The following is a 21,107-nucleotide window of genomic DNA, read 5'->3' on the forward strand; positions in this document are numbered from 1 at the left end:
GCGGAGGCTCCACTTTAGGGTGGCTCTGCGCTTTAATGTCCTGCTAGACATAGCAGCGGCTGTTTCAGGGCACTTTGCAGGTGCAATTTTTAGCACTATAGCACCTTAGTGTGAAAAGGGGTCTTCGTTATTTACCAAAAAATATGTAGAATACATATTGGCCTAAGTGGAACAAACGTTTACATTTTTTGGCAATGCATTATAGCAGAAAGTAAATAGTTTCTCAAAATGGTCACTTTGTTTATAGTGCAAAAAAAAAAAAAAAAAAAAAAAACAGCAGATGTGATCAAGTACCAAAAGCCATTTGTGGGGAATTGTTTGTTTGGGTACAGCGTTGCACGACTGCTCAATTGTCATTTAACGTAATGCAGTGCTGTATCACAAACATTTACCTGGTTATTGAGGGGTTAAATCCTTCTGGGGCTGAAGTGGTTAAGCAACTTTACAGACAAAGCAGAGGACACTGTAAAAAGGATTTTATTTTGCATAATGTATTTTATGTTTACGAACAAATGAAAAAACAAATTAAAGTTTGGTGAACACAATCTGCAGTGACTGCAAAAAACATGAGCATTCTGGGACTTCCTGAGGGCACTGTGAGGGGCAGCGAAGGACCAGGCACCAGCAATGGAGGTGGAAAGCACTACAAATATACACAATGGACAGTCCCTATACCAGGACTTTACATACTGGCCGGGGAAGAACATTCCAGCAGCTTATGAATCCAGTCATGTGGGAATGCACGCCGTGCCAGGCAGAGGTGCCACACATCCGGCAACAAATTGGGGTGTACAGAGGGGAGCACAGGGTTAAATTACAGCCCCCCCAACCCACAGGGGGCATACTGCAGTGCAAATTGACCAGGGGGCAGAGAAGGTTTAGCAGCCACTGTCCCTTTACACCCCCAGTAATGGGTATCATTTTTAGTCCAGAGTCCGAGTAGCAAGCTCCCTGGGAACAACATACAGATAGAGGGGGCTGGGGGGGGAGGGGAGGGTAAAGGGGCCAAGCATATTAATCCACTTCTTCCATGCGAGATGCATCTTCCTCACCCTCCAGAGGGGGGATCTCTTCTGGGACAGCTGCAGTAGTTTCCTCAATTGCTGGTTCATCTTCGTCAATACCTGCAAGAGTACAGCAGTGATTATGCAGAGTCGGACATGGAGAGCAAAAAAATAAAAAACATTTACTTATCACCCACCATCCAGCTACACAAGTTCTCTGGCCAAAAACACACGACTTGAAATGCGGAGGTCCAATCATATTGAAATGCTTTAAAATCTAATAAACACCCCCTCATCTTACATGCCCAGAAGCAATTGGTAAAAAAGCTAAAATTCATTTTAGGGAGGAACTGCAGTCTACTCACATCATTTGTAACAAACATCTTTGCCATTCTGAAGCTTCCCTCCAAACCACTTTGCATAATCGATATATTCTAGATACTATGGTAACATAATATACTGTACTTTCCAAATACAATGAATTGACTTAAAATCCACTTTCATAGTAGAATTGTCAATTACAGCATTATACTGCACTAACTTGTAAACTACAGGTAAGCTTATAATAAAGTCTTACCTAAACTTTTATTTAGACATTATTCACATGGGATGTAGCTGGTGACATCACCGGTGCATGTGGTCTGCAGTGACGGCATATCCGTGTCACGGCTCCCGAGCCTACACATGGGATCATTGCAGCCCCGGCCATTCAGAAGATGGAAGTGTCGGGGACCCGTGACAGCAATGTGCTTGTGGGCCCTGTGCAGGCAAGTCTCAGCGCTACTATGTGGTGCATATTACTACATTAGGTCTTAAAAGCAGAGGTTCACATAAGAATTGAACCTCCGCTTTTTGGAACCCCTCGGTGTCACATTCAGCACCTTTCAGGGGGTGCAGATACTCGTCTGAGACAGATATTTGCACCCACTTCCAGGCATAGACTCCCACAATTTTGTGGCAGTTTTACTGCTTTAAAGATAAAAGTTGCACCCAAAAGTGGAAGCTCCACTCATCTGCCTCTTCCCCCCTCCAGTGCCACATTTTGAGGGGTGGGTACCCATTTAACAGTCACCCCTTCCAAGAGAACCCAGAACCTGCAACAAGATCACTCAGCCTCCCCCCCCCCCCCCAGGCCATTCAGAAATCGCAGCACTCTTCAAGGATGTGCAGTAGGGAACCAGCTGTGGATCCATTGCTGGATTACAAAACAGGCAAAAGTTTTTTTTTTTATAAAAAAGTCAGCAGCTGTTGGGTGTTGGGGAGAGGGGCAGAACTACTTTCAAGTCCGCCGGACTTCACGCGGAGAAAGTCCGCTGAAGCCCACACCCGATCAGTTGTTTTAAATAGAAGTTTTCTACCATTTACAGCAGCCTCCACAAAACTAAAAGCAATTTCTCTAAAGCCTTCAAGAGGAAGTAAACCCTGATGAGTTTACTTCCTCTTTCATTTCCTGCAAAGGCAAAGCATAATGGACCACTATGCATCGCATACTACCCCATTATGTGTCACTTACCTGACACAGGAGCCAGCAATGTCACCGCTGTCCCCTGTAGTCCGGCGCATCCATGTTGTCGGTGGGGTCTCGCAGCTCCGGCGCTGTCATTCGGCGAAGCCGCGATGACGTCAATCCCGCGCTGGCGCACGGGAGCCGACACGGTTCTTGGAAATGCCGCGCTCAGTGCGTGCGCATGCGCCATAGACAGCGGTGCCTGTCTTCGGGCAAATATCTCCTAATCCATATAGATTTAGGAGATATTTCTTGGACCTACAGGTAAGCCTTAATCTAGGCTTACCTGTAGGTCAAAGTGTGTTGTAAGGGTTTACAACCACTTTCAGCTTGCATGTGTTCACAAGGTCCTGGCTGATTACATGGTCAGAATCCACACTGGTTGTTGATTAGTGAGGACCGGGGCTGGCCAACTAGAAGCCAGATTTGACAGGCAGCATCCTCACAATGTGGTCAGTTGATGCCACAAAGACAAGATGTACATGTTCCACAGTGCTGTGGAGAATGGAAATGTTGCAGGAAGATTGTTAATTGGCTCCTGTCAAATGCTGTGAGGAAGCAAAGGGCAGGGTCAAGCTGTGCTGGGTCTATGGAGACGTGCCCCCCCCTCCCCCACAGAAGCAGACAGCACCAGCAAGGGAAATCATGTCAAATAGTCACATTTACTTACCCAAGCCTAGTTTGATCATTCTGTAGATTCTGTTGGAATGTGTCTGGGGGTCATCCAGGGAGAAGCCGGATGAGAGAAGTGCGGTCTCAAAAAGCAGCACCACCAAATCCTTCACAGCCTTGTCATTTTTGTCAGCCTCTGCTTTCTGTCTCAGGGTCTCAACGATGGGGTGTTCAGGGTTGATCTCCAGGTGTTTCTTGGCCATCATGTAGCCCATGGTGGAATTATCCCGAAGAGCCTGGGCCTTCATGATACGCTCCATGTTAGCTGTCCAGCCATATGTGCTGGTGACAATGCAGCAAGGAGAGGACACAAGGCGGTTTGAAACTGTTACCTTCCGAGAGAAAAATTAAATTGGCGTTAATTGGAATGGAAGATACAGCGAAAAAAAACCCCAAAGACTACAAGGTGTGCCATCTAAACCAGAAGTCCCCCCCCCCCCCCCATACAGAACAGTCTTCAGCTCACCTTTTCTACTTTTTTGTCCAAGATTTCTTTCATCAGTTTGCACAGACCCTCAAACTTGGTCTTGTTCTCTTCCATCTTTTTCTTCTCATCATCGTCTTCAGGAAGCTCCAGGCCCTCCTTGGTTACAGACACCAGGGTCTTTCCATCAAACTCCTTTAGCTGCTGGACACAGTACTCATCGATTGGTTCAGTCATGTAGACCACCTCGAAGCCACGTTTCCTCACCCGCTCCACAAAGGCAGAGTTGGCCACTTGTTCCTTGCTCTCCCCTGCAGGATCCAATGCAAAAGTCAGTTTTCAACTGTCCCATCCTCTCTCAAATGCCTTTCCCAACTTACACAGCCCACCCCCCTCCAGCTGACAACACCTCAACCTCTTGCCGCCCCATCTACTCATATCCCCCAAGCCATCACTAGCCCCCTACTCTAATATCCCCAATCCTTCCATAATCTTACCACACCATCCTAGGCTTGTTTCCACAATCTTACCACCCCATCATATCCCAATCTTTTGCCACCCCCCCAGGCCTATTCTTTCAGCCCCTTACGGCCCCCCATCCTTATTACCTCTACTCCATCACCACCTTATCCTCATATCCCCTAAACCTTTCCTTCATCACCATCTACTCCCCTCCCCATCATATCCCCCAGGCTCATACAACACCCCCCCCCCAAATCCTTCACCAGCCCCCTAGCCTTATCCCCTCAACCCCTTACTGTGCCATCTTCTATCTCCAAATCCTTCACCATCTTGTATGCTCCCCTCCCCAAAATTTTTATTCCTCACCCTATCCTTGCATATACCCATATTCTACATCACCACTCCTAATCTTTCTTATTCATCATCCAGTAGAATTCTCACCAGTGATGTAGTAGATGCTCTTCTGAGTCTCCTTCATGCGAGAGACGTATTCTGAAAGTGAAGCCATCTCGTCTCCGGTCTGAGAGGTGTGATACCTCAGGAGTTCAGACAGCTTCTTCCTGTTTGTAGAGTCTTCATGGATTCCAAGCTAAAAAGAATAAACGTTTATCAGACCAACAGAAGACATCCTGCCCTCCCCAATGGGAAGCGTCCTATTAGATAAACCTACACGCCACTGGTCAGTGTATAGATTTAGCCTATGAAGGGCTCTCCCACACAGCACAAGATTTTTAACATTAATATTGGAAAGTCAAGGGTGATATATGGGGGGCTGCAAGAGTCAAATCTTCACACCCTTATTTTACATAGAAGTGTTGAGACACACCACCCTCTAGGTGAATTGTCACTAGAAATAAAAGGAACAATCCAAAATAAAGTCATCACCAGAACAGCAGTAAAGGAGAATTCTTCAACAGGGACACCTGTTTGAGGACAATTGTTAAAAGGTCTGTTCTCCTTATTTTGCCCCATATTGCTCTTTGCCCCCCTTTCAGCAACAGGCCGTTTCACCACATAGCTTATCGAAGACTCAGTCACTGGGTCTATGCAATGCAGGCAGATCATTGCTGGTTAAAGAGGAAGTAAACCCTGATAAGTTTACTTATTCTTACATTCCCTGCAAAGGTAAAGCATAATGGACTACTATGTATCACATAGTAGTCCATTATGTGTCACTTACCTGACACAGGAGCCAGCGAAGTCACCGCTGTCCCCTGTAGTTCCGAGCATCCATCTTCTTGGTGGGTCTCGCTGCTCCACCGCTGTCATTCGGCGAAGCCGCGATGATGTCACTGCCGCACATGCGCTGCCACACGCAGCATATTAGTCGATGGTGCCGCGCTCAGTGCACCGCTGTCTAGTGCCTGTCTTTCACTAAATTGTTTAGGAGATTTCTTGGCCCTACAGGCAAGCCTTAATCTAGGCTTACCTGTAGGTCAAAGTGTGTTGTAAGGGTTTACAGCCACTTTAGGGGTGCTGTACATAGCTTACCAATGTCACAGCATCCTGCCTCAGTACTCAAGAGCCCTTAGCCAATCGAAGCAGTGGGCTGGCTCTTTGAGGTATGCAATTAACCACCTTCAGGGGCGAGTCAGTTTGGAGAAGGACCTTCCTAGTGAGAGCCTTCAAATCACTTAAATGTGTTGCTGAGCCTCCATGATCAAATCAAGCCAAAATCCAATGAATGGAAAGGATGGGACCAGGGACACAATGCAGTATGCTCATCCAGGAAATGAGGCGGAATACCCAACTTGCTACAGCTTCTAACGCATATGGGGGGTTGATTTACTAAGACTAGAGTGTAAAGTCAGGTGCAGCTGTGCATGGTAGCCAGCTTCTAGCTTGTGCAAATAAGCTTTGGTAATAAAACCTGGAAGCAGATTGGTGAAGCTCTGCAGAGAAACCAGATTTAGCATGCTCCAGTTTTAGTTAAATTTGCCACAGTGGGCAGTGAAATCAGTAAGCAGTTTCAGTACAGGAGCCCAAACAAAAAACTACCATTTGCTGAGTAATGGTTTCAATTTATAACATTAGAGGTAAGGTGCCACCATGATTATAACAATCCATTTATGCCTTTTAAAAGCACAAGCCCCCTTAAGCTCACCTTCAGGTTCTTGGAGAAAGCCTCATAGAACTTCTTGTAGTTCTCCTTGTCATCTGCCAGCTCAGAGAAGAGCTCCAGACATTTCTTCACGATGTTCTTACGAATGACCTTCAGGATTTTACTCTGTTGCAGCATCTCTCGGGAGATGTTCAGAGGAAGGTCCTCGGAGTCCACCACACCACGGACAAAGTCTGACAAAAATAAAAAATAAAGTTAGGTTGCCCTCTCCAGGACAAAATGAAAGCATCTTCAGATGGAGGGGAGCAACACCTACGTGACAGGCTACTGGGTTAGATGTGAAAAAAAAAAAAAAAAAAAAAAAAGGGGGGGGGGGGCAAGTATACCTCAAAATTACAAGTACAAATCTACTCAAAACATTGAGTCCACAATCCTGGAGCAATCTAATCAACCCATCTAATGAAGGCCTTTCATCAGCATCTTCACAGTGACCTAGAACAAACGTGAGCATTAAGGAGTCTCAGGTTTGTTCCAGGCAGACTGCCAAGTAGCAAAGGATGGATGATCATGACCTAGAGTTAAAAAACCCCTGCTGATCAGTTGCTTTTACACTTTAGGCTGCATTCACATTTGAGCAGCGTTTAAGCGTTTTTTTACCGCGAATATGTGCAGGGCAAAAGGTCACCAATGTTGAAGAAAAACACCCAAATCAGCCCGATTCGCGACAAAAAAGGGTCCGGAACTTGTTTGAGCTTCAGGCGACTTGGAGTGGAGATGTGAACCATCTCCATTTAGAATAATGGATTTTCCCCTCCAGCGTTTTGTAGCTTCAGGCGTCAAGCTACAAAACACTCAGGTGTGAATGGGGTCTTACCCTTGCTTTGCAGAAGCACACTACAGCCCATTTAACATTGACTCATATGGCTCCAATTCACAACTGCATTGTGAGCCATAGGTTTTTTTGGAAAGGGTAAGCGACTTTTCCCTGCAGCACTTTGCGTGTAATAGAATTCAATGACCTGCAAAAAAACAAAAAAAAAAAAAACAAATTTTTTACCCTTTTAAGCCAATAGGAAAGTATGAGTTCTGTTCATGTAGTGCGACTATACACCGGCACTCAAGTAGCATGAAAGTTGCATCAAATTAGTGCAGGAACCCTTGCGTGTCCAACATCGTGGGTTAGTGCCAACTACCACCAACCATAACATGCGACTTTGGAGACAAAGGATCCTGTACTACTTTGATGCTACTTGAGTACCACAGTGTAGAGTTGCAAAGTAGCACTACATGACCAGAGCCGTTTTCCTATTGGCAAAAAAGCTTAAAAAATATAAAAAAAGCACACTTGCATTTTTGTTGCAGGTCCATTGCAGTCTAACACAAAAAGCCAAGTCCTGAGAGATATTGAGGGGGTGGTCTTATTCCAAAAGCACAGTTTAAAATGCAGATTCATAAAAACGGCATGTTCAAAAATGAAACTCACCAGAAAAGACATCAGCCGCAAATCTGCATAGATGCGAGCCAAGCCTTACATAAGGGTTCTATTGTAGAGGGGCAAATTCCCAGGGAGCTGAGAATTATCTGTTTTAACAGCAGATGACCCACTATTGTGATGGTGAACCTTGGCACCCCAGATGTTTTGAAACTACATTTCCCATGATGCTCAACTACACTGCAGAGTGCATGAGCATTATGGGAAATTAGTTCCAAAACATCTGGGGTGCCAAGGTTTGCCATCACTGCACTATGGGAAGGCAATAACTGAACACTTACTCAAGTACTCTGGGATCAGCTCATCACAACTATCCATGATGAACACTCTGCGCACGTACAGCTTGATGTTGTTCTTTTTCTTCTTGTTCTCAAACAGGTCAAAGGGAGCGCGACGTGGAATGAAGAGAAGGGCGCGGAATTCCAACTGACCCTCCACAGAAAAGTGCTGGAGAAAGAATTGGAAGAGTAAGATGAGTATCAAGGTGCACACTTGGGCTATGGCATTTGTGCCCACATCTTTGAAGCATAGGTACTGGATGGATATGCAGAGATTAGCCCTCCACATAGAGGTCACACACCCCTTACCTTAACAGCCAGATGGTCCTCCCAGTCATTGGTCAGACTCTTGTAGAATTCTCCATACTCTTCCTGGCTGATGTCATCGGGATTGCGAGTCCAGATTGGTTTGGTCTTGTTCAGTTCCTCTTGGTCAATGTATTTCTCTTTAATCTTCTTGGTCTTTTTCTTTTTGTCCTTTGCCTCCTCTTCCTCATCAGAGCCCACATCTTCTATCTTGGGTTTGTCTTCACTGGCTTCTTCATCTTTTTTCTCCTCTTCCTTCTCCTCCTCAGCGTCAGCCTCATCGTCACTTATCTCCTTGTCCCGTTCCTTCTCCAGCTGCCAGGATGAACAGAAGACATCAGTATAGAATCACTTAATCTCCTCTACAGCCCCTTCCCATATTAAATATGGCATTTCACTTTGTTTTATTAGATTTTATTTTTACAGTTTACCATTGGGACTGTAAATATCTCTTGTGATAGCAATAACCAGTGACAGGTCCTTTTTACTGAGACATCAGGAGTTTTAGAATCTAGATTTCTCCTCTGCCCTTAAATCACAAGATTGAACCAAGATAAATTGGATTATGCTTTTTACATGGGGAAACTGGAAGTGACAAAATATTGGTCATTTCCAGCTGCTTAGATCAGAAATGATCAGGGAAAAACCTGGTCCCAGATCACCTCCATCGTAAGCCGGTGGAATCACCCAGCTTCAGTCCTGGGTTTTGCAGTTGGACAGGAGGGCCCGGAGGGTGGTGGGAAGGGGACCCAATTAGCCACTGGGATAACCAATTGGGGGGGGGGACCACGGTTGCCTCTAGCAGCAGGTATCTTGGTATATAAACCACTTAGACTGGATGATGTACACATTACCCAGTCTTAAAGTGCTTAAAATTTGTGAAGTGTTTGAGGCCATTGGACAGATTCCCAATCGCAAACTTTCTAAACGAAGGGCCAGGGAAGAGAAGGTCCCTTTGGCAGTGGAAATTAACACCCCATCATGGTCATTGGGAGGAACTGGACCCCATCTTTGGAGTTGGGGGGTCATATCCCATTGTTGGCTTCAGTGTAGAGGCAATGAAGAGCGATGACCTACATCTTCCAATTAGGTTACTTTTAAGGGGCTAAAAAGAGTTCAGTTGCACTCTTCTATACCAGCCTCGAAACCAGAGTTCTGTTGAATCCTAGAGTTCCTTCAGAGGTAGCTAGAGTTTTTAATGTCTGCTTTTCAAGATTATGATTTTTTTTAGCTAGTTTTAAGGGGGGGAATTCTTCCCAATGACTATTACACCATGGGGGTGATTTACTAAAGACAAAAACGTATTGTGCAATTTGCAAGTTTAGCTGCTCCACAGCTTAGTGAGGCAAAACTTCACTTTGCAAAGACTATCCAATCCCATGCAAGGAAAATACAAAAAAGTGTTTTTCTTGCACATTAGATGATGAAAATCAGAGCTCCCCTTGTTTACCAAGCTTTGGAGCAACTGCATAGTCTACTTGCACTTAGTAAATACACCCCCCCCGGTGTTTATAGCTGTAGATCTAGTCATTAGCAGGTGTTCAAGACTGAACAGTTATTTCAAGGGTTCCTCCATGTTAAAGATTAGGAAAGACTGTTCTACACTAGGAATGTGGCCGGTTACAAAATTTGATAAAATCCATCGTTTTACACTGTGTGTAATCCTATACAGCCCCATTTCAGAAGGGGACACTTACATAGAGTGTGATGGGATAGCCGATGAATTGAGAGTGTTTCTTCACCACCTCCTTTACTCTCTTCTCCTCCAGGTACTCCAACTGGTCCTCCTTCATGTGCAGGATGACTTTGGTGCCACGGCCCATGGGTTCACCTGGGACAGGAAAGAGGCAGGTTGTTGACAAGCTCCCATTTTCAATAGGGCAAGGTACATGATGAAAGAGCATGTGGTGGGATGCTAAGGCTAACATGCTAATGCAAAAATAGTTAGGCATTCCCAATAGACAGACGTTGAGCAACACCATTCAACACCCCCCACCACTATCCTGTGAACAGCCTGGACCAGAGATCACATTGTCATTCTGTCCTGAATTCCTCACCCCCAATTGGGTGCAGGGGACGCACTGGATGCCTTTGCTGGGAGTCATGTGCATCTCTGTGCCTTTGAGGGGTGGGCTCCCTCCAGGCATACATTCTCCTATAATGAAGGCTATGCAACTTTAGAATTTGGACCGCAGTACCGCGCAGGTCCCTCAACCCGAGTACTGTGGCTTATGCATGTGCAAAAATCCTTTTGTTTTTACAAACTGTAGGACCAATTTGTTGGTTTTGCAGGCTGGCAGGCAAGTCTGCTGGGAAAACTTGTTTGTGATGCGTGTTGCCCTTGTGCACCTTACTGCAAAGAACAGTTCTAGGTTGGGGTGGTTGCCTTTTTTTGCATAATCTTCATATCTGGGCCTGGCAACTAACCGCCAAAAAAAAAGCCAAGCACTGTTACACATGGCGGTCACATGCTCACCCATACCCAGAAGCTTAGTGCCCCAATGGAGTAAGGGCTCATGCAGCAAGGAAGAGGTGAGGCGTGAAGATTCTAGACATCACTGCTGCAGAATGCATTTTTCAGGCACCCATCAAGTGTGTTCTGTCCACTAAACGAAGTTTAAAAGTATGTTTCAATTTTTTAGCTGCATCCTATCCCCTGTGAGCTGCCAAGATAAAAAATATCTTCCTAGCCCTGTAAGTGCACACTGTTCAATTGGGGTAAATACCTGTGGGGGGGTTGGGGAGTTCTGTTGGCATGAGAATCCAGAATCTTGTGTTGCGATTCACCCCTCGCCTCCCCAATTGATGTTAGATTTGGGCTGTCTCCCCCCCCCCCTCCCCATACGCAGCTCAGATCAATTCTTACCAACAGTCTCCATCAGCACACTGTAGCTGCCTGCTATACTGCAGAAAAAAAATAAAAAAGCAAAGCTTTGCAGCATAGCAGGCAGCTACCCAGTGCAGATAAAGGCTGTCTGCAAGAACCGATCTGAGCTGTGTGCGAGGAAAGCTGCACTGCTTGTGTGCAGTACAAAGATGTGAGGTGGAGCCTGGGGAGGTGTTGGGACAGCCCTCCAAAACCTGCCACTAGATCCAGCCATGTCTATCACTTCTGTAATTTCCACTATGCAGTCCTGAACTTGTTTACTGTTCAGTAGGCACAGCCACATCTAGTAGATGAGGGACAGAAGGGGTGGCTTGCTGAAGTAGTTTTTCAGGTGATTTGTTAGTGGACCTGAAAATCTGAACGCCAAAACACCAATTATAGGTATTGGTATTTCCTTTCAAATTTGGCTGTCAATGTAATGAATAAAAATGTATTCCAAGTTACAAATTAGCTGAAACACGGAATGCCGCATTTAAATGAATGGACCGTAATAAAAAATGTAATTTGTTACGGTCCATTGATTGAAATGCAGCATTTGTTATTTCGGCTAATTTGCAAGTTCTGATAAATTTGTATTCATTGCGTTGTCAAATTTGAAAGGAAATGCCAATACCAATATAGTCAGTCAACTTCAGATAAAAAAAAAAAAAAAAAAAAAAAATTGTTTAACAGGTTTGTTAATTTGGATATTTCCTAATGAATTTCACATGTCTATCCCATACCCCCTTAGCTTTGGGCTCAAGAAGCCATAAGAGCCATGTTTAGAGTTCCTCAGGGTATTAAAGGCAAGAGACCCACTGAGGAATAAGCAACCCCCCCCCTTACAGGGTCAGCGTGCACCAATGGCAAAGCTACTTACCGTGGTCGACCTTAACAGTGAAGGATCCGCCGGCAGAGGATTCCCAAGCGTACTGCTCATCGTCATTGTGTTTAGTGATCACCACAACCTTCTCTGCCACCAGGTAAGCAGAGTAGAAACCAACACCAAACTGACCAATCATGGAGATGTCTGCTCCAGCCTACAGGAAGGAGGAAGACGTGGTTAGTGTGGAGATCACACTCAGGGATCATGATAAGTCAGCTAAAGTTACTCCCAGTACCTGCAGGGCCTCCATAAAAGCCTTGGTGCCAGACTTAGCGATGGTTCCCAGGTTGTTGATGAGGTCGGCCTTTGTCATTCCAATGCCTGTATCCACCAAGGTCAGGGTACGCTCAAGACGGTTGGGGGTGATGTCGATTTTGAGCTCCTTTCCACTGTCCAGCTTGGAGGGATCTGTAAGGCTCTCATAGCGGATCTTGTCCAGGGCCTGAAAAAAAAAAAAAAAAAAAAAAAAAAAAAAAGGCAATGGTCAATGAGAACATGGGGGGTCACAACTGTGGTAGACTCCCCACCCACCCAATACAGAGAGGCAGACTTACATCAGAGGCATTGGAGATCAGCTCTCGCAGGAAGATTTCTTTGTTGGAGTAGAAGGTGTTGATGATTAAGGACATAAGCTGAGCAATCTCAGCCTGGAATGCAAAGGTCTCCACATCCTCCTCGCCATGACAGACTTCTTCTGGCATCTGGGGAAAGACAATTTGATTATCACACTGGAAACAAGTCACCAACTGCCAGAAGATAACCAGACCAAGCCGACTATTTTTAGTGCAAGAAAGGGACAGTTAGAATGGAACATTCTCCACATTCCACCAACAGCCAATCTGATCCTGTACTAGAATCTCGAGTCGACAGATTCGTAGTCTTCTGTATTGGTTGATGGGGCCACAGAAGTCTATGGGAAGAGCTGGTGGTAAGGTTTTGGGTACCGGGAAAGGACAATTACAAAAAGCTGTGGCAGCGAGACCGACTTGTATCTAGGATGGAGGCCTAGAGATACCACCACCATGGACTTGAAGGTCAAGTTCTGGATCTGCGGTCCGCATCCTTCTATCTCTACCAAGAGGATCAGTCCAGAGAGAACAGCTACCTGGTCGTTATGGTGGTCACCTCACATCATTAAAATGACTAAGGACTTCACAACAGGAAGGTGAAGGACGTCTGCCTTCCCCAATGAGCATAGCAGTCAGGTAGTTGGAATTTGATGGCCGGTCAGCAACAATCCCAATTACTTTGCTGAGTCACTGAGGAACATGGCTGCCCCAAAACCTGCATCTTCAAGACGTCAACAGGCACTCCTGTTTCCATGCCAACTAGTCCCCTTTCAGTGAAGGATTTGTACAGGTCGCGACAGGTGCAAGCCGTGTCTGGATGGTCATTGTTCTCCGATCCCGGCCATCTGCTTTACACAGCTGCCATTGTTCAGGGATCGGTCTAATAACTGCAGGGGGGGGTTAGAGACAAGAGGATGCAACTGCAATGATGGACAGGAGACATACAGAGATGGAGGGTGCAGCGTCACTGTAGAATGGGGGCAGGGCAGGATACAAAGAAAGGTGTACAGTGACAGGAAGATACAGCAAAGGCAAACAGGAGGGGGCAGGGGGTGAGATTGATTGGTCCTTCGCATACGACATCCGTATAGGCCTCTGCGGCAGAATACTGTACGAAGCCTTAGGACATCCGCATGCATCTCATCCACAGCATCCCTCTGCTCACCCGAGCATCTTTCCCATGGCATCCTTCTGCGCTGTGCCCAACCCACTGCGCCCTTCACCCAAGTCTCACCTAATGCGTTACCCTGCTCACCCCTGACCCACAGCACCCTTCTGCTCCTTACGTCACCCATTGCCGCCACAACCCACTGCGTGCCCCCTGCTCACCCCGACCTGTACATCTCACCCACAGCTTCCCCCTGCTCCCTACATCAGTATTGCTGCCCCAACATAAGCATCTTGTCCACACCATCCCTCTGCTCCCTACATCACCCAAGTGGTCCCTCTGCTCACCCCAACCTATAGGTCTTGCCCACAGCTTCCATCTGCTCCTCCTGTCAGCCAAGGCATCCCTCTACTTCTCACATCACCTGACTCATGGCTGCCCCAACCTGCACATCTTACCCACAGCATCCCTCTGCTCACCCCAACCCACCCTTCTACTTCTTACATCACCCAAGGCATCCCTCTACCCACCCCTCTGCTTATGTCACTCCATCCCAACCCAAGGCGTCCCGCTACTCATTACAGCTCGTGCCTCTTGCCCACTACATCACTCATGGCTGCCCCAGCCCAAGGGCATCCCGCTGCTCACCACAACACACGCATCTTGCCCACAGGCTCCCTGCATCACCCAAGGCACCCCTCTGCTCTCCACAACCTGCAGATCTTGTCCAAAAGCATCCCTCTGCTCCTTGCGTCACCCACTGACACACCAAAGGCAACCCTCTGCACCCCCCCCATTAAACTGCAGGTTTTGCCCACAGCTTTCTTCTGCCATCCAAAGTATCCCTCTGCCCCCCCTCCCCCCAACCCTTAGGTCTTGCCCACAGCATCGCTCTTCTCCTTACATAACCCAAGACGTCCCTCTGCTTAACCCCCAACCCTCACATCGTGCCCAATGGCATCGATCTGCTTGACCCTGATCCACGCATCTCACCACAGCAGCCCATGTCACCCGTGTCCTCCCCAAGCTGCACGTTCCTCACAATATCCCACCACGAGCCTCATCCGTGGTTCTCTAACAGCTCACCTGCAGTGCTCCCCCACCCCCCAGCATTGTACCACCGGCATCACTCCAAGCACCTTACCATCAAGTTGCCCACAAGCCAAACCCCCTCAAATATTCACACCAAAGTCACAATGTACCCCCTAAAATCCCCCATCGCCGAGTCCAGACCCCCGACAACAAAGAACCGCTACAGCGGAGCGCACCATCTACAGATAAGAGGGGGATATTGACATTGTCCATCAGCCGAGACACCAAACAAGTAAGAAGTCCCATAACTGATCAGCCAATCAGAAGCCTGAAGACACTGAGGGGTCCCCATAACCACTGAACCCACCCTGTTTACCAGACATGGACCTCCTCCTCGAGGGCAGGTTCAAATAGCATCCTCAACCTCTGGTTGCTAGAGGCAACAGCTGTCCAGTTGCTCAGAGCAACAGCTATGTGACTTTCCCCTCAGACACTGAAGGGACCCCCCCCATGGCCAATGAACCCACCCTGTCTTCCAGACATGACCCTTCCAGGGTGGGTCACATAGCATCATCTGGTTGCTAGGGGCAACAACTATGTGACCCACCATTGAAGGGCCATGTCTGGAAGACAGGGTGGGTTCACTGGTTATGGGGGCACTTCCCTAAGGGAGGGTCACATAGCTGTTGGTCCTGTCAACCAGATAGCATCCTCTGGTTGCTAGGGGCAACAGCTATCTGGTTGCTAGCAGCAACAGCTGAGTACCCAACCTCACTGAAGGGCCTCCATAACCAGTGAACCCACCCTGTCTTCCAAACAGAGCCCTTCAAGGGTGGGTCACATAGCATCCTCTGGTTGCTAGGGGCAACAGCTATGTGACCATCCCTGAAGGGAAAAGGGAGGGGCCTTGTCTGGGAGAGGTAGGGTTCAGTGGTTATGGATGCCTTTCAGTTTCACCAAGGTTGGGTTACACAGCTGTTGCTGCTAGCAACCACTCAGCTAGTGTCCCTAGAAACTAAAAGGAGGCCATGAAACTGAAAGGCCCCCCACAACCACTGAACCCTACCTCTCCCAGACAAGACAAGGCCCCTCATTGCCCCCCCTTCTGGGATGGTCATATAGCTGTTGCTCCTAGCAACCAGAAAAGGATGTCGACAGGCTTCTAGGGGCAACCACCAATCCCCCCCCAACAGAAAGCCGAGTCACGCTGAATGACGTCACTGCACAACATGGCGGCCGCCCAGCACGTGCCCCCCTCCTCCTCCTCCAACCTTCCAGAAGCTTCCATCACCCCCCCACCCTTCGCCTACACCCTCCTCTCCGGTCTGTGCCCCTCCACAGGCCCGGCTCACATGGCTCGGCCGCTGAGAGGCCCCCGTACCTTGATAGCTGGAAACTGCGAGTCACCGACTGACAGAGCGACCGAATGAATGAAGAGGCCGCAGTACGGAGCCGGCGCCTTATATATCCCGGGCGGAGCACTACGCGGCGTATCCTTCCGCCCACCCCCGGCATTACACAGTGGGGGGAAAGGGGGCGGGGACTGGATCAGCAGCCGGATCTACATCATTCCGCCCACCTCACAGGCTCTACAGCGGAGGGGGCGGGGCTTGGCGCTTCCCGCCCCCCCAACGCCATGTTAACGTAAAGAGGGCGGGACTACCGCCTGCCCGTCATTTGCTGAGAGAATCCCGCCCTTTACTTCCTGTATAGAGCGGGAATAATACGCGCGTCAGAGGCGGGGCGCAGGGTGGCAAAAACCCCGCCCCTCTACGCCCTGGGAAAAATAGGACACAGACCGCCCCCTCCCCATTGCTTCTAAGGCACAGAGATACTCCGCCCCCTACGCCCTATTGGTGCTTGTCATATTCGGTCTGCCCCGCCCCTTACAGGCTTGGCAAGTGCCAAAGAAGACCCCGCCCCACAATAACGAATAAAGGGCGGTGTTTGCCGTTGGTTGTATTGCAGAGGGGGGCAGAGCTTAGATCACCCCGCCCCTAATCCCCTCTAATGATATTATATGGGGGGACAGGAGCCCTCTGTCTGCTGTCATCTCAGTCCTCCATCCTCACGTAGAGCCTCTGCCCCCTCCCCCCACCCCAGACAAATCACATCCTGCCTCCACCTGAAATGCCTATCTCTGTTGTGGGCGGAGTCCTAAACCCGCCCGATGACTGCCAGGCAGTTGGCATTTTCAGGAGAAAAAAATATCATTTTCATTCTTTATAAATTTGCCGCTTTCATTATAAAACCACCCCCTCCCAGGTGATCCCGCCACGGAGGGCCTTGTTCTGGCACTTCCTGTTACAGGGTGACAACGCTCCGTCCTGTCTCCAAACTCCCCCCGCGTTGTCACTCAAACACATGGGCTTCCAATGGTGACTACAAGTGGCCGTTTCATCCCACATGGTCCACCGTTGTCACCGATCAGGAGATGAGCCGCCTGAGAAATGCCACGCGGCCATCGCTGGGGGGGGGGAAGTGGCTGCAAAGCGGCTGCGGGAGATCCGCCGCACTGACATTCAACAAAGGAGATAAGAGTGAGAAAAGGTTTATTGAAAAAAAAAAAAGAAAAGGTAATCGTTTCTCTCCAGCTCACCACACATTTACAATCTGATTGTATAAACCCCTTTAACCCCTTCTCATCCAGTCCTGGCATCCATTGAACGTTTGTGCTTGGCTCTCACATTGGTCACATGATCAGGAGCTGGTCCCGCCCACCATTACTGGAGACAGGGACCCGGCGGGTTGGGGGCAAGAGTGTAAGCTCACCATACACTATACAATCTGATTGTACAACCTCCTTGCCAACCATCTGTTGGAAGGATGGTCAAAGGTGGTCAGTGTCGGGGTGGAATCTGATTGTAGGGTCGGTAACAGATGGTCTTTGTCGAGGTGGAATCTGATTGGAGGGTCGGTCAGAGATAGTCAGTGTCGGGGTGGAATCTGATTGGAGGGTCGGTCAGAGGTGGTCAGTGTCGGGGTGGAATCTGATTGGAGGGTCGGTCAGAGGTGGTCAGTGTCGGGGTGGAATCTGATTGGAGGGTCGGTCAGAGGTGGTCAGTGTCGGGGTGGAATCTGATTGGAGGGTCGGTTAGAGGTGGTCAGTGTCGGGGGTGGAATCTGATTGGAGGGTCGGTCAGAGATAGTCAGTGTCGGGGTGGAATCTGATTGGAGGGTTGGTTAGAGGGGGTCAGTGTCGGGGTGGAATCTGATTGGAGGGTCGGTCAGAGGTGGTCAGTGTCGGGGTGGAATCTGATTGGAGGGTCGGTCAGAGGTGGTCAGTGTCGGGGTGGAATCTGATTGGAGGGTCGGTCAGAGGTGGTCAGTGTCGGGGTGGAATCTGATTGGAGGGTCGGTTAGAGGTGGTCAGTGTCGGGGTGGAATCTGATTGGAGGGTTGGTTAGAGGTGGTCAGTGTCGGGGGTGGAATCTGATTGGAGGGTTGGTCAGAGGTGGTCAGTGTCGGGGTGGAATCTGATTGGAGGGTCGGTCAGAGGTGGTCAGTGTCGGGGTGGAATCTGATTGGAGGGTCGGTTAGAGGGGGTCAGTGTCGGGGTGGAATCTGATTGGAGGGTCGGTCAGAGGTGGTCAGTGTCGGGGTGGAATCTGATTGGAGGGTCGGTCAGAGGTGGTCAGTGTCGGGGTGGAATCTGATTGGAGGGTCGGTCAGAGGTGGTCAGTGTCGGGGTGGAATCTGATTGGAGGGTTGGTTAGAGGTGGTCAGTGTCGGGGGTGGAATCTGATTGGAGGGTTGGTCAGAGGTGGTCAGTGTCGGGGTGGAATCTGATTGGAGGGTCGGTCAGAGGTGGTCAGTGTCGGGGTGGAATCTGATTGGAGGGTCGGTTAGAGGTGGTCAGTGTCAGGGTGGAATCTGATTGGAGGGTCGGTTATAGGTGGTCAGTGTCGGGGTGGAATCTGATTGGAGGGTCGGTCAGAGGTGGTCAGTGTCGGGGTGGAATCTGATTGGAGGGTCGGTTAGAGGTGGTCAATGTTGGGGTTGTAAACAAAGTAACAAGCAGACAATTGTAGCAATCTCACAATTCATTCTTCCATCCCCCAATCAGAGCGGGGTGCCACTGTCCCCCAATAACCCAGCTGGGTGTCCTTTACCCCCTGGACTGCTCGGGGGTCAGGTCACTTCATGTGATGCAAATAAACCCAGGCCACACACAATGCAATCTGATTGTAGGTCCTCATTAGGGATGAGCTCAGGTGTGTTCGCATGCTCCATGTGCTGAGCCCGCCAGGAAGTCGGCGCAGCGCTGCGCTAATCACAGGCAGTGAGACATTCTCCCGATTTCTGCAGCCGTGCATCAAGGCAATGTCTCACTGCCTGTGATTAGCGCAGCGCTGCACCGACTTCCTGACGGGCTCTGCACGTGGAGCATGCGAACACACCTGAGCTCATACTTAGTCCTCATATTAAGTTTTTATCCAATTGGGAAGACCCATGGACAACAGTAGATCTAAAGGAGACTGTATATGGCCAAGCTAAAGGAAATTGTACAATCAGATCATAACATGTTTGATGACCAGTGGGGGTTGGCGTTCACTGTTTTTGTGGGGGGGGGGCAGCAAACAAACCTTCCCCCCCTCACTCACATATACCGCCACCGCCACCACCCCCCGGGGCAGAGGCTGGCCTCGGTAGGTACTCACACTGCTCCCAGCTCACCGCACTGGCTCCTGCTCTCCGCATCGTCTCCTGCTCGTTCGCACCGGCTTCCCTCTCCCCCCACCGGCTTCCCTCTCCCCCCACCGGCTTCCCTCTCCCCCCACCGGCTTCCCTCTCCCCCCACCGGCTTCCCTCTCACCCCACCGGCTCCTTCTCTCCCCACCGGTTCCCACTCTCCACACCGTCTCCTGCTCTTCCACACCGGCATCCCGCTCTCCGTACCGGTTTCCCGCTCTCCGCACCGGTTCCTACTCTCCGCACCATTTCCTGCTCATTTGCACCAGCTTCCCTCTCTCCCCACCGGCTTCCCACTCTCCGCATCATCTCCTGCTGGTCAGCACTGGCTTCCCGCTCTCCACACCGGCACCGGCTCGTCCACACCAGATTCCAGCTTTCCGCACGGGCTCCTGCTTGTCTGCACTGGCTTCCCGCTCTCTGCACTGGCTTCCCGCTCTCCGTACCAGCTTCCCGCTCTCCGCACCGGCTCGTCCGCACCAGATTCCCGCTTTCCACACCGGCTCCTGCTTGTTCGCACTAGCTTCCCGCTCTCCGCACCGTCTCCTGTTCATTCGCACCGGCTTCCCGCTATCTGCACCGGCTTCCCGCTCTCTGTACCAGCTTCCCGCTCTCCGCACCGGTTCTCACTCTCCGCACCATCTCCTGTTCATTCGCACCGGCTTCCCGCTCTCTGGATTGGCTCGTCCGCACCAGATTCCCGCTCTCCGCACCGGCTCCTGCTGGTCCGCACTGGCTTCCCGCTCTCCGCACCGGCTCGTCCACACCAGATTCCCACTTTCCGCACCGGCTCCTGCTTGTCTGCACTGGCTTCCTGCTCTCCGCACCGTCTCCTGTTCATTCGCACCGGCTTCCCTCTCTCCCCACCGGCTTCCCACTCTCCGCACCGTCTCCTGTTCATTCGCACCGGCTTCCCGCTCTCTGCACCGGCTTCCCGCTCTCCGCACCGGTTCCCACTCTCCGCACCGTCTCCTGTTCATTCGCACCGGCTTCCCGCTCTCTGGACTGGCTTGTCCGCACCAGATTCCCGCTTTCCACACCGGCTCCTGCTTGTCCGCACTAGCTTCCCGCTCTCCGCACCGGCTCCTGCTCGTCTGCACTGGCTTCCCGCTCTCCGTACCGGCTTCCCGCTCTCTGCACCGGCACCAGCTCGTCCACACCAGGTTCCCGCACCGGCTCCTGCTTGTCTGCACTGGCTTCCCGCTCTCCACACCGGCTTCCCTCTCTCCCCACCGGCTTCCCACTCTCCGCACCATCTCCTGCTCGTCTGCACTGGCTTCCCGCTCTCCGCACCGGCACCGGCTCATCCACACCAGGTTCCCGCTTTCCGCACCGGCTCCTGCTTGTCTGCACTGGCTTCCCACTCTCTGCACTGGCTTCCAGCTCTCCGCACCGGCTTCCTGCTCTCTGTACCAGCTTCCCGCTCTCCGCACCGGTTTCCACTCTCCGCACCGTCTCCTGATCATTCGCACCGGCTTCCCGCTCTCCTCACTGGCTCCTGCTCGTCCGCACTGGCTTCATGTTTGTCTGCACTGGCTTCCTGCTCTCCATTCCATCTCCGGCTCGTCTGCACCAGATTCCCACTTTCCACACCAGCTCCTGCTCGTCTGCACTGGCTTCCCACTCTCTGCACCGGCTCCTGCTTGTCCGCACTGGCTTCCCGCTCTCCTCACCGGCTTCCCACTCTCCTCACCGGCTTCCCGCTCTCCGCACCAGCTTCCCGCTCTCCGCACCAGAGTCCTAGAAC

The 21,107-nt window shown here is 50.1% G+C and overlaps 1 protein-coding gene across 1 annotated transcript; it reads right to left on the minus strand.

Moving 5' to 3' along the window:
* Positions 1-461: 461 nt before the first annotated feature.
* On the minus strand, positions 462-16,210 carry HSP90AB1 (heat shock protein 90 alpha family class B member 1). Its single transcript, XM_077485407.1, has 12 exons — positions 16,050-16,210; positions 12,514-12,660; positions 12,195-12,401; positions 11,954-12,113; positions 9,905-10,038; positions 8,211-8,522; positions 7,905-8,070; positions 6,174-6,364; positions 4,511-4,658; positions 3,650-3,918; positions 3,182-3,515; positions 462-1,124 (listed from the first exon to the last, which is right to left on the minus strand). The coding sequence occupies exons 2-12, from the start codon at positions 12,658-12,660 to the stop codon at positions 1,015-1,017; spliced, it is 2,178 nt and encodes a 725-aa protein (XP_077341533.1). The 5' UTR covers positions 16,050-16,210; the 3' UTR covers positions 462-1,014.
* Between the last annotated feature and the right edge of the window lie 4,897 nt (positions 16,211-21,107).

This window comes from Lithobates pipiens, unplaced genomic scaffold (assembly GCF_037356315.1).
Source record: "Lithobates pipiens isolate NorthernLeopardFrog02 unplaced genomic scaffold, aLitPip1_a1.2 Scaffold_18, whole genome shotgun sequence".
NCBI classification, from domain to species: Eukaryota; Metazoa; Chordata; class Amphibia; order Anura; family Ranidae; genus Lithobates; species Lithobates pipiens.

Excerpts from the sequence above, each read along its gene's own strand:
- HSP90AB1 (XM_077485407.1), bottom strand. The coding sequence starts at position 12,660 with ATGCCAGAAGAAGTCTGTCATGGCGAGGAGGATGTGGAGACCTTTGCA. Across the intron at positions 12,402-12,513 it reads TGATCTCCAATGCCTCTGAT|GCCCTGGACAAGATCCGCTA; the intron begins GTAAGTCTGCCT and ends TTTTTTTTTCAG. Across the intron at positions 3,516-3,649 it reads TGGACAAAAAAGTAGAAAAG|GTAACAGTTTCAAACCGCCT; the intron begins GTGAGCTGAAGA and ends TTCTCTCGGAAG.